The sequence below is a fragment of the Syngnathus scovelli genome, chromosome 2, assembly GCF_024217435.2.
Source record: "Syngnathus scovelli strain Florida chromosome 2, RoL_Ssco_1.2, whole genome shotgun sequence".
Taxonomy (NCBI): domain Eukaryota; kingdom Metazoa; phylum Chordata; class Actinopteri; order Syngnathiformes; family Syngnathidae; genus Syngnathus; species Syngnathus scovelli.
In genome coordinates, this window is record NC_090848.1 from 28,445,906 (window position 1) to 28,458,606 (window position 12,701).

The 12,701-nt window shown below is 40.5% G+C and overlaps 1 protein-coding gene across 7 annotated transcripts in view; it reads left to right on the forward strand.

Moving 5' to 3' along the window:
- Nucleotides 1-12,701, forward strand: part of lama5 (laminin, alpha 5) — a 463,481-nt gene that overhangs the window by 277,576 nt on the left and 173,204 nt on the right. For all 7 annotated transcript variants that reach the window (XM_049753597.2, XM_049753598.2, XM_049753599.2 and 4 more), the window contains 3 exons: nucleotides 136-251; nucleotides 1,427-1,638; nucleotides 11,106-11,307. In XM_049753597.2, the coding sequence (XP_049609554.1) occupies nucleotides 136-251; nucleotides 1,427-1,638; nucleotides 11,106-11,307 (530 nt within the window). The remainder of the gene's footprint in view (nucleotides 1-135; nucleotides 252-1,426; nucleotides 1,639-11,105; nucleotides 11,308-12,701) is intronic.

Below are 12,701 nucleotides of genomic sequence, written 5' to 3' on the forward strand. Positions count from 1 at the left end.
CGCAAGTGAAATAACACTCAATCAAGGTCATGTCGTCATCTTACCTTTGAAGTGTCCTACACGTTTGACCTCACTCTCATGCACCTCCCAGCATGGTCCTTCCTGGATGTGGATGTCTTTTCCGTGTCTTTCCAGGACTACGTGCTAGTGGTGCCTGAGTCTAGCTACAGCTCCAACTACCTGAATGAGGAGCCTCTGGACAAATCCTATGACTTCATTAGCAACTGCGGCCTGAACAGCTTCTTCATCAAGTGAGTCATTGAGCACTCCGACTCTCACTACCTGTTATTGTAGAACCCCAGTTCATGGACTTAATTTATTCCGGGACTCAGTTTGTGAACCGATGCAACATTTCTTTTTGCAATGAATAGAAATTGAATTAGTCACGTCAGGTTTATTTGCAATCCTTGTAAATATATTTAAAAAATTAACTGCTCCTAAATCATGATCATATTTGGTGAATGTGTAATTTTAATGGGGAAAAGGGGGCAAAATACCAAAGAAGAATTGTTGCAGTCCACCACACTTTTGCTTTAGATCAAACGATGGAAGATTGCTCAATTCTGACTATACTGTACCTTTAGTGCTTTGTTGCACCACTGTTGAGTTGTATAAGAGTTTATAGTCTCTAAATTGGGCTTAACACACACACACTCAACTACACGCTTTATTTCATTGATCTATCCATTTTCTGAACCGCTTCATCCTCATAAGGGTCGCGGGCATGCAGGAGTCTATCTAAGCAGTCCCTGGACAGTAAGTGGGGTACACCCTGAACAGGTTGCCAGCCAATTGCAGGGTACATACAGAAAAACAACTATTCACACTCACAATCACACCAAATGACAATTTAGAGTGCTCCATTCACCTACCAGCATTAAAGAATTAAAGAATAAAATTAAAGAAATATACTTATTTCAAAAGTGTGTATCAAATTGCTAGCAAACAGTAGTAATTGTAGACCCCTTCTATACACACTACAGAATGTAACAAAAGCCTTCATTTCATAAATACACTACCATTCAAAGGTTTGGGGTCAGTTTGGGAATTTAGTGTTTTCCATGAAAACTAACATAAATGCACAATGGTTTTCAAGGGTTTTCTCATGATCCATTAGCCTTCTAACACAATTAGCAAACAAAATGGACCTCTAGAACATTATAGGGATGGTTGCTGGAAATGGGCCTTTATACACCTATATGAACGTACATAATGCATTAAGAACCACATGTTTGCAGCTAGGATAGTCATTTACCACATTAAAAATATAGAGTATATTCCTGATTAGTTTAATGTTATCCTCACTGAAAAATAGGTATTTTATTTTAAAAATAAGGACATTTATAAGTGATTCCAAACATTTGAATGGTAGTGCATATGGAAGTCAAGATTGATTTGTGCTTGTTACTTTCATCCCACCCGATAGCCCATCCAGTGCATCACCCTTCTGCCTCCGCGCAGCCACGTCACTGTCAGCCTTTGTTAACAACGGCGCAGTGCCGTGCGCATGTCATGAGGTTGGTGCAGAGAGTGATTCCTGTGAATCGTTTGGTGGTCAGTGCCGCTGCAAGCCAAATGTGATTGGTCGAGACTGCTCCATGTGTGCCACGGGATACTGGGGTTTCCCCAACTGCAGGCGTGAGTATCCCAGCAAATTATTCAACACCTCAATGTCCTCGCCATCTTACTATTGCCACATGTCTGCAAATACTGTTTTTGGAGGTCAGCCTTTCTTTGTCCATCAGAATAAGACAAAATATTATTGTTGTATTACAATTTAAGTCAAAAAATCAGTTGTTCAGAGATGGGCTGAGGTACAATATTGTGTACACCAGTGTAAGTAAATAGCCCAACAGTTGAAGAACAATGTTTTCTAAATTTACAATTATTAAGGGATTTCATTATGATTGGCCCATAGTATTAAGATTTGAAATCCACATTTTTATTTATGTAGTGTGCTTCATAAACAAAATTCAAAAGATAAAAAGTCAAACATATCAACAAATTAATTAGGCCAGGTGCATTATTGTGTGAAGGCTGATTGTCTTCACACATGTCAATCTACACCATTCACATTCTTGCTCTTCTTTTTTATTCCTCACACTTTTTTGGCATTCAATAGCTTCAACATTTTTCGACCAATTCTCACCAACTTCAGTGTATTCCAAAAATTCATGCGAGGGGCGCTTACATTTTTTTCATCCCAGAAATGTACCATTTCCCCAAAAATCACAAATTTTCAGACAAAAATTCACCATTTCCAATGGAACATTAAACGTTTCACTTTTACATAATTCCCATGAGAAATTCACAACATTCATGTCAGGCAGGGGACAAGACGGAGGACTCGGATGCAGAGTCGTTTCTTTCTGGTATTTATTCCAGCAATCACACTGAGCAAAAGTACAAATCAAATCGCCTCTTGCGAGGGAAAACACGTCGCAAAAAGTACAAACAAAAGGTGTCGCACTGCGGCCAGTCATAAGGCTAAAAGTACAAATCAAAACGCCTCTTACGAGGGAAAACACGTAGCACAAAGTACCAACTAAAGGAGTCGCACTGGGGCGAGACAAAAAGGCGATGGAGACCAAGGCACAAACAAAAGCGTCGCTCGGTGGCGAGACAAAAAGGAGGGTTCTTACAGAGAGTTCGGACATCAAGGGATCGCTGGTGGTCGGGACGAGGCAAGACACACTGGCACAAGACAAGGGGAAGACACGGACTAAATACACACAAAAGGGCGGGGACACAGGTGATGACAATTAGTGTCGATTACGCAGGTGCACACAATCGGGATCAGGGAAGACAAGACAACCAAACACCGAGGAAGGAAACACGAACTGAAACGGAAGGGATGACAAAATAAAACCGGAAGTAAAGTTACGACAATTGACGAGACAAAAAACCGAAAAAATAAACGCGACCGCATGACAATTCAGCTCCTTCAATTCATGTTGGGAATGATTGTCAACATGCCCAAAATTGCCACATACCAAAAATTCTAGCTTTTCCCTTTTAAAAGGCCCACAAAATTTCAAAATCTACGATTGATTTGTTTTTTTTACATTTGACCGATTCAACCCGATCCATTGTCAAACTGTTCATCTTATGCCTGCTGATTAAAAAATGTCCACTTACCAAAAATTCAACATTTTCTCCTATACAAGACTCACAAAGAATTCAAAAATTATTTTATTTAGTTTTTCTCCTCTAATTTGTACATTTCTTGAACCGATTCAAACCATCCCAATTTTAAACTATTCATCTTATGCCTACCTATTCCTAAACTTCCCACCCACCAAAAAGTTGACATTTTCCCCATTACAAAACCCACACAAATTAGAAAATTAGGACTTTATTTTGTTATGCTCCTTTAACTTTTACATTTTCTTTCACGGATTCAAACCATTCCACCTTGATTCTGTTCAGCTTTTGCCTACCAATTCCCAAACTTGCCACTTACCAAATATTCAACATTACAAATTCAACATTAAAAGACCCACAACACAACATTTTTCCTTTTTCTTATGTATTTCTACATTTTTGATCGATTTCAACTTTAAACTGTTCATCTTATGTCTACTGATTTAAAAACATTCCCACTTAACCAAAAATGTATCATTTTCCCCATAACAACCCCCACAAAAACTTGCGTCATTTCTCATTTTTCTTACGTAATTTCTACACTTTTTTTGACTGAGTCTAAACCAGGTATGGGCAAACTACGGCCCGCGGGCCACATCCGGCCCACGGGACCGTTTAATCCGGCCCGCCAACCCTAAATAAATTGTATTATTAAACTTTTTTTTTTTCGGTCATTTTGCCTGCAATGACTGTGTTTCCCCAGTAGATGGGGAACCACTCGCCTGCGCATTTACTACCGGAAGCCGTGTCAGAAAGCTCGGTGCACACTCACAAGTGCGTGTACGTACTCAGTAGTACGGAAATGGCGCACTCGCGCTCTATTTGTATCAGTGCCGAATTTAAAGCGTGGGCTGTGACGACAGCATTCTTGTAATTTGCGCGCCGAGCTTTCGGATACAGTTTTACGCTAAAGCCACCCACAAACCTTCCCCTGGAATGCTTCCATTAAAATGAGTCGCCCATGGAAAAGCAAGGTGGACACTGAGTGCCGAGTGTTAAAAAGAGTGGCCAATTTGGCTCGACGTACGCGACGTGACGTTCAGCCACATGAACATCAACATCAACCCGTCACAGATCTAGGTAAACGGACCAACACCTCGGATCTCTCCTAAGAATTGCCACAACAAATTTTACTCCAGACTATGACACACTATGACAAAAAGGGAGATCAACAACACTGTTCCCACTGAAAATGAAGGGGAGGCTTTCAAGTTTGTTGTAAAAAAAATGCATTTTGAATATGATCTGTACAAATAGCAGGGATTGAAACTAGCGATCATTCTTGTTAGAGATTTGCTCACTCCAACTTATTTTGCAAGAACCACACGGTAGACAAGCAAGTTCTTTTAGACACCTGCAGGTGGAGAGTTCACTCGTTGAAGGAATGAAGTCTAAAAACTCTCCCTCCTGCAAGGGCATATTTATCAAGAGAAACAGAGTGGGGGTAAGAGTAGGTTGAATAGGAAGCCCTTGTGCTCTAGTCAAAACATATCAGGGGATGTTTTACGACCTTGTGGAGGATGGGACAAGGTAGGTTATTTATTACCGGTTGCATTCCAACATAATCATACGATAAGGATAATCTGAAAAACCCTAACAATTCTCATTTTCAAACAATGCAGGATGCTAAAGGACATTGATGCACCACCTGTTTGTGACTAATCTTAACCTGTAAAGTTCTTAAGGCTTACTTTAAGGAAGTGTTTCCCGTTTCCTCACCTCTGTTACCAGGTGTTTGTGAGTTAAAACTCTGCTCTCATTTTCAGATACCCCTCACCGTGTTGCCGTTTTGATTACTTTATTTGGATGTATGCTTTCACCGATTCTTCAAGATGATATATTTGGTCAGAATGTTTGCCGTTTGATGTGATCTCATAAGATAAACATCTTTCATTAATCTGACCTGCAGGCACTCTAGTGATGGAGACTGTTATTCATAATAACAGTGTCGTATTTTATGAGAATCACTGATAGCAGTTTTTTAGGGATTTTTTTTTTTAATGCTGTTAATAAATGCATTTGTTTTCAAAAAACTTTTTTTGAATATCCATGCTTTACTACCTACTAAAGGCCAAAACCTTTTATGCAATGACCTTTACAGGTCGTTTATATTACTTCACAGAAACACTACATCCATCTGCTCCTGGTTCGGCCCCCCGGTCAAAATTTAGAACCCAATTCGGCCCGCAAGTCAAAAAGTTTGCCCACACCTGGTCTAAACGTTCAAAATACATCTACTACTACAACAAATACTACTACTACTACTACTACTACTGCTACTACTACTACTACTACAAGTACAATATTATTACTCAATTACTGTATTCCTTGATTACTATACTATTCAATTAGTGTACTATTCAATTACTGTACTGTTCGATTACTGTACTACTCGATTACTGTAGTACTTTATTACTGTATTTCTAAGTTTACAGTATTAGCTCAGTGGCCTAGTAGTAGAGTGTCCGCCCTGAGACTGGAAGGTTGTGGGTTCAAACCCCGGCCGGGTCATACCAAAGACTATAAAAATGGGACCCATTGCCTCCCTGCTCTGCACTCAGCATTAAGGGATGGAATTGGGCTAAGGGAGTCAACCCCTACAGAAAATCAATTTCCCCTTGGGTTGGTGTCAGGAAGGGCATCCGACTGTAAAAACCTTTGCTCCAAAAATATTCTCAGTATGGCATTTCATCCACTGGCCATAGACCACCTCCAGTGTAAGAAAACCATATTGAGAATCCAGTCCTACCCAGCGGAGTCTGGAAAGTGGACTGTAAAAAGAAGAAAAAAACAGTATTACTCGTGCACTGTATTACTCATGGGTGTATTACTCGATTTACAGAATATTCAATTACTGGAGTACTCAGTTACTGTAATGCTTGATTACTGTATTACTTGATTAGTGTGTTACTCGATTGCTGTATTACTCAATTATTATACTACTCGATTACTTTGACTCAATTACTTTTCTACTCTCCACTTCCAGCTTCATTTGGTCATTCTAGCCATTTCAGTCTTTTTACCATTCACTAAATTCACAAAATTTTCAAGAGCCAAAAATTCAAAATTTTTACATATTCACCTCCAGTTTCCACATTTTCTTATTGATTTGTATAATTTCAACTTCAACATTTCCAGCTCATTCCCAGTCATTGTATAAAATTATGTCATTCAGTGTCATTTGACATCATTCCATAGCAACTCACACTGCCACTCATATCTACAAACAGCTTACCTTTTTGCAACCTAAACTGCAAAGACAAATAATGATGTGTGTGTGTTGCATCGTTGGCCAGACATTTCGATGCTTTGTAGAACATGATAGCGAATTATGTTTCATCAATGTTGGGTGAGTCGAAAGTCCTCAGTAAGCAGGCCGAATAGAAGACAAGATGATGAAAAGTGGACCTGTATCAGGAATGACAGACGAGCGGAGTGACCAAGTGCGACACACTGTTTTATTGAATAGAGGAATTAGGATTGGTCTTTGGAAGCTCCGGGTCTTTGCTTGTATTGTGATCGGTATTCGGGCATGGATCAGGGCAGGCGGCGTTCGATCTTGGTCGGTGGACGGACAAATGGTCAGGACGGGCGGCGATTGGGCTTGATCGGTCAGAACACGGAACTGGGTTGGCAACTGCGAATCAGACAAAGAAGGATGGGTAACTCAGGGGGTCGAACTGACAAAGCAGTGGTTGGAGTGTGGCGTTTAAATAGTGGACCAATGAACAGCAAAGAACAGGTGTGGGTGATGGACTCGATAGAGGGGCGTGGCTGTGAACGGCGTCAATGGAGACAAAGTGACAGGGCATTACCGGGAGATGACAGGTGGCACAGCACGACAACCTGAACCTCGATTTTACACGCTTCAATTCCGTGCAGCTTTCGGTCGAACGCGGTTTGGTCATGGACCCTGACTTCTTTTTTTTTTTTTTTTTTTTTTTTTTGACGTACCGTAATTTCCGGACAATAAGCCGCACCGGACCATAAGCCGCACGTGCACACAGGTTTTTTACAAAGAAAGACAGTACACAGAAAGCCTTTTTAAAGTTTTAATAGCATACTTTAACATGTCTTTCTAAACATTGCCTGTGACGCAGCAGTAGTACCGCAGCAACACGGAAATGTGGACGCGAGTTATTAACAAAGAAAGACTGGACACAGAAAGCTTTTTTTAAGTTTTAATGACATACCTTAACATTTCTTTCCAAACACTGCCTGTGACGCGGCAGTAATACCACAGCAACACGGAAGTAACACAGCACTAATAGGGCTTGATTAAATAAAACATACCGGTAAAAGTCACTGAGACGCGGCGGTAACACAGCAGCAATACGGTAGCACAGCACTAACCGGGCTGGTTAAAAAAAACATACCAGTAAAAGTAAAAACAAGGGCCGTCTTCATCTTCCTCCTGTGCACTGAAACCATCAAAGTCTTCCTGCTCAGTTTGTGTATAAAAGCTTCCTTTCAGTAATGTCCGTCTTGATCGCGTTCTGCGTGATGCGCGAAATGTTGTAAACACAAACTTGCACGTCTTCTTCGGCGCATTATCTCTTCTTCGTCTGTCTCGCTCTTGCTTACTGCTAGAGCGCCCCTTGGAGGCCAGAGGCCGTAAAAATCCACGCCGCACCGCCATTTAAGCCTCAGGGTTCAAAGTAACCTTCTGAATAAAGTGAATTAAAAGTTCACATTCATTACAACTTGTTTTTGGTGAGCAAAATGTCAGAAGAATTTAATTTAAATGCTGATTGATTGGGTTTTAATACAATGCAGATGGTCCAAACAGCGCCACAGCTTTGTGTAATCTCTGAGTCACATGGCAGAGTAAGAGAAAGGGTTTAGAGCACAGGTGTCAAACTCAAGGCCCGGGGGCCAGATACGGCCCGCCACATCATTCTATGTGGCCCGCGAAGACAAATTGTGCATCAAATCCATGTGTCATTACTAGAATTGCAAATTGTCTTGACTTTTAATATATATATTTTTTTTTAATATTTGACCAGTTTTTACTCATCTGATTTGAAAACGAGTTATTTGTCAGTTTGTTTTGTAGCTTTTACTGTATATAATATGAGGTGCTCATACATTTATTTGGGTTGACAGTCATAATGGCCCTCCGAAAGAAGCTATGACTACAATGCGGCCCGCGAAAGAAATGAGTTTGACACCCCTGGTTTAGAGCCCTTTGACGCAGGTCACCTAGCGTGCATTCCTACTAAAGCTCATAATAGTCACAAGCAAGACAGCCAGAATAAGCAGCAGCCATAGTAGTCTTTCAAAATAGTATTTTTGTTGTTGTTTTTTTTCTTCAAGATACCGCACAACAGTGGTCCACAGCCTTTTTACGAGTGTATAAAAGTGATCAAGTCATCACAAAAATCACGAAAAAAATCGTATATAAGCCGCACCTGACTATAAGCCGCAGGGTTCAAAATTTTGGAAAAAAGTCGCGGCTTATAGTCCGGAAATTACCGTAAATACTTCAAGTAGTATTGTAAATGAATGATAGGACGTACGAAGCTAAATGAATAGGTCATTAACATTAGCACTAGTGAATTGATGAACTTCTGTGCCCACTTTAAAGGTGTTTAATAATAATAAGTCAAACTGATCTTTAAAGGGCTAGAGACACCGGTATATGTACAAATCGGTTTTCGTTAGCTTATGGACTTATAAATATAAATTGACGCTCGAAACAACGAAAAGGAAGCTGTTACTCTGAAAAATATAATTTAAATTTGCCGCACAGACGAGTTTGACTGCACCGAGTCGCCAGCCGGAAGTGACGTCTCATGACGTCTCAAGTTGTATGCGTTTAGCTTCAGTGAATGTAAACAAAAAGAGAAGAGGGGCCAGGTTTGCGGCTAACCCAGCTCGCCTAGCCGTGCCTTCCATTATCCTGGCGTACGTTCGTTCGCGGGACGACAAGATGGGTTGAGTTCGCCTGATAGGATCCACGAACCGGACAGTGCGTGCCTGCTGTGTGCTCGTGTTCACAGTGGCCTGGTTGACTGTCATCTTTCTGAACTCTGCTGTGCATCGGGAGCGGCTAGCGTGCTATCACTCTTATTGTTCATCTTTTTGTTTTAATTTTCCTGTGTTGTTTACTTGTATGTGCGTTGTGAACTCTGTCTTGTCACCCTGGGATAGTGAGAAACGTAATTTCGATCTCTCTGTGTGTCTTGACATGCGGAGGAATTGACAATAAAAGAGACTTTGACTTTGAAAAGTATGTCGAAGCGTGACGGGAGGGGCACAATTCAGAAAACGTGCTCAGCTCGTCGAAAAAATGCGATTTGAGAAATAAAATTAAAAATGCGCCTAAAACCTAAACCAAACGCTGCAGATGTTCATTTCTCCATGCGCAGTGGTCAACTCAGCACTCTACTCTTTTTACTATGCCAACCTAACCACAGTGACGGGAGAGGCACAATTCAGAAAACGTGCTCAGCTCGTCGAGAAAATGTGATTTAAGCAATAAAATTAAAAATGCTTATAAAACCTAAACCAAACGTTGCAGGTGGTCATGTTTTCATGTGCCGAGATCAACTCGGCACTCTAAAGCCCCCAAGAGCACTTTTTACTATGCCAACCTAACCAGAGTGACGGGAGGGGCACAATTCAGAAAATGTGCTCAGCTCAGCCCAAGTGAACTGCTAGATTCATCATATTCTGTGTCAAGAGATTTCTGAATCGGATAAAATGATGCTAATATTGTCGCTAAAAACGGAGCTGTCGCTATCATCTGCCATGTTGCTTGGGTTTGTTGACATCCAGACAACTTGTGACTTCACAGTAATGGCGCCGCCAGTTTGGCTTCGTGCGGGACCCGATCGATAAACTGGCATTTCATTTCAGCTTTATTCTTAGTAATCGGTGTCCATTTTTAATTTCCAATGCGGCAAATGTGTTCACTTTATACATTCTATCAAATTCCGTTCTAATTGAAAAAAAAAAGGGATGTCCCTAGCCCTTTAAGACTGCTTCAATGCAGTGTTACAATTAGCTAGGATTGTTTTTGATTCGGAAAGAGTTCGGAAGTTCGCAGAAGCACCTCATCCACACAGTCACTCACAAGTCAAAGAGTGTTTGCTGGACACAGTAGTAGAGTAAGTGGCTGCTTTAATCTCTCTTCCATCCAATCCACATAGCATCAAAAGACATACTCAATTCACCTGATATTGTCCTTTGCGTATTGTTACTTTTAATAAAATGTCAACAGACTAAGATATGTGTGAGATTTCACCGTTACGGATGGTAAAAAGACCCCTTAGGCTGCCCAACAATATGCCTGAGCTAAATTAACGTAACAAAAGACTCCTTCAGCCCCCTAAAACATGCCTTTTGACGAGGGAGTAACAGCAATATCTAAATACACTTATTAATTTATGCATACATAGTTATTCAATCAGAACACTGACACAGCACACAGCTTGGTAACTTTTCCATTACACATAAGGCAGAACTCATTAACGTCATGACACAAAACATTCAGTAGATAAGACATTCTTATGAGGATATGTTTTTCCTTCTTTTCCCTTCCCTTTTCTTCCCTTCCGTATTCCTGCTTGCGGAGAGTATAAAACCTTCTGATCTGGAGTCAGACGTTGTTGTTTTCATCTGCTGAGTGCACTGTGTACTGACTGCCGTGAAGCAACCCAAGATCTTGTAAATAAAGAACCAACTATTACTCCACATCTTTGTTTTCCTTGCTCAACGACGGACATATCGAACAAAACGCAACAATTTCTAAAAACAAAACATGAGTTAACATGAGTCCAAAATTCTGAATCTCAAAGTCCTCGTAAAATCGAGATTTAGGTGTATTACAGTCATCAAACTGGTTTGAATCAGTTATTGAACCTTTTTATTATTACATGATTCATAGATATATTATGTATTCCTCATTGGTCTGAACATTTTTGACAAGAAACTACTCGCCACTTACTTTTATTTAGAGTGTAACTGTGGCACCAGGCTGTGTGAGCCAGTGTCGGGCGAATGCATCTGCCCACCGCGGACCCTGCTGCCTGAGTGCACCCAGTGCGAGCCGCAGACATTTGGCTGCCACCCAGTGGTTGGCTGTGAAGTGTGCAATTGCTCCCGGTCTGGAATTGTGGCACCTGACGCCAGCTGCGACAAGCTCAGTGGACAGTGCAGGTAAGAGGAAAACTCTGTGCTGTGCGATATTTTATTTAAAGTGTCAAACAAAACAAAAAACTTGTAGCACCCATTTGTAGCTTCAGTGATGGTCGTGAGTCAACTACCAGAGCTGTGCGATACCTGAGCTTTTGGTATTGATCGATATGAAGTACATACAGTGGGGCTACAAAGTATTTAGTCAGCCACCATTTGTGCAAGTTCTCCCCCTTGAAAGATGAGAGATGCCTGTAATTTTCATCATAGGTACACTTCAACTATGAGAGACAACATTTAAAAAAAATCCAGAAAACCACACTGTCTGATTTTTAAATAATTTCTTTGCAAATTATGGTGGAAAATAAGTATTTGGGCAATAATGACCTCGATTTGGGGCTCCATGCAAGATCTCACCCAGTGGAGTAAAAATGATCACAGAACGGTGAACAAAAATCCCAGAAAATCACGGAGGGACCTAGTGAATGACCTGCAGAGAGCTGGGACCAAAGTAACAAAGACTACCATCAGTAACACACTACGTCGCCAGGGACTCAAATCCTGCAGTGCCTGACGTGTCCCCCTGCTTAAGCCAGTACATGTCCAAGCCCATCTGAAGTTTGACATTCCAAATGACATTCTCCCAATCCTCTTCTGGATCATCCAAATGCTCTCTAGCAAACAAATTATTAAACTAATTAATTAATTAATTAATTAAATTGCCTGTCCTAATAAATGTTTTTTTTTTTTTTTTTAATTAAACATTCTTGTTCTTAACCCTGCCATACTTCCTTCAATAGAAACATGTTTGGATTGTTGTTTTAAGTTGCAATGTATAATGTGGTAAAAACATGCATAGTCTTTGTCTAGTTTGCCGTTAATAGAAGAGGGTCGGAGGGTCGTATTACGTACAGTCCTCTGATTGGTTTACCGCCCCGATCTACGTAAAATGTAATGTCCTCTGATTGGTTTATCGGGTCTACAGATTACGCCTGTATATTACTTCTGTGTGGCGGAAGCCACACAAAACAACTTCACAGATTTGGAAATTCGGTCCACACAAAAGACGCACCTTCATTTTTTAAGAAAATTAAAGGCTTTTAAATATGCCAAAATACGCGGAAAATGCAGTACATAAAGAAATGAAATGTTTATTATCTAATATCAGAGTTTAATTTTTTCATGCGGCATATTAATTGTAATTACCCTTGATAATGTTCAACGATTGGATGCAATGATCAATTAAGTTTGTGTCTGACTGGTAGTTTTTAGATAAAAGCCTAATATGTAGACCTGATGAACCAATCAGAGGACATTACGTTTTACGTAGACCGGGGCAGAAAACCAATCAGAGGATTGTATGTAACACGTAGAGAACAAACCTCTGCCGCCATTGATAAAGAAATACCATTGTTTGT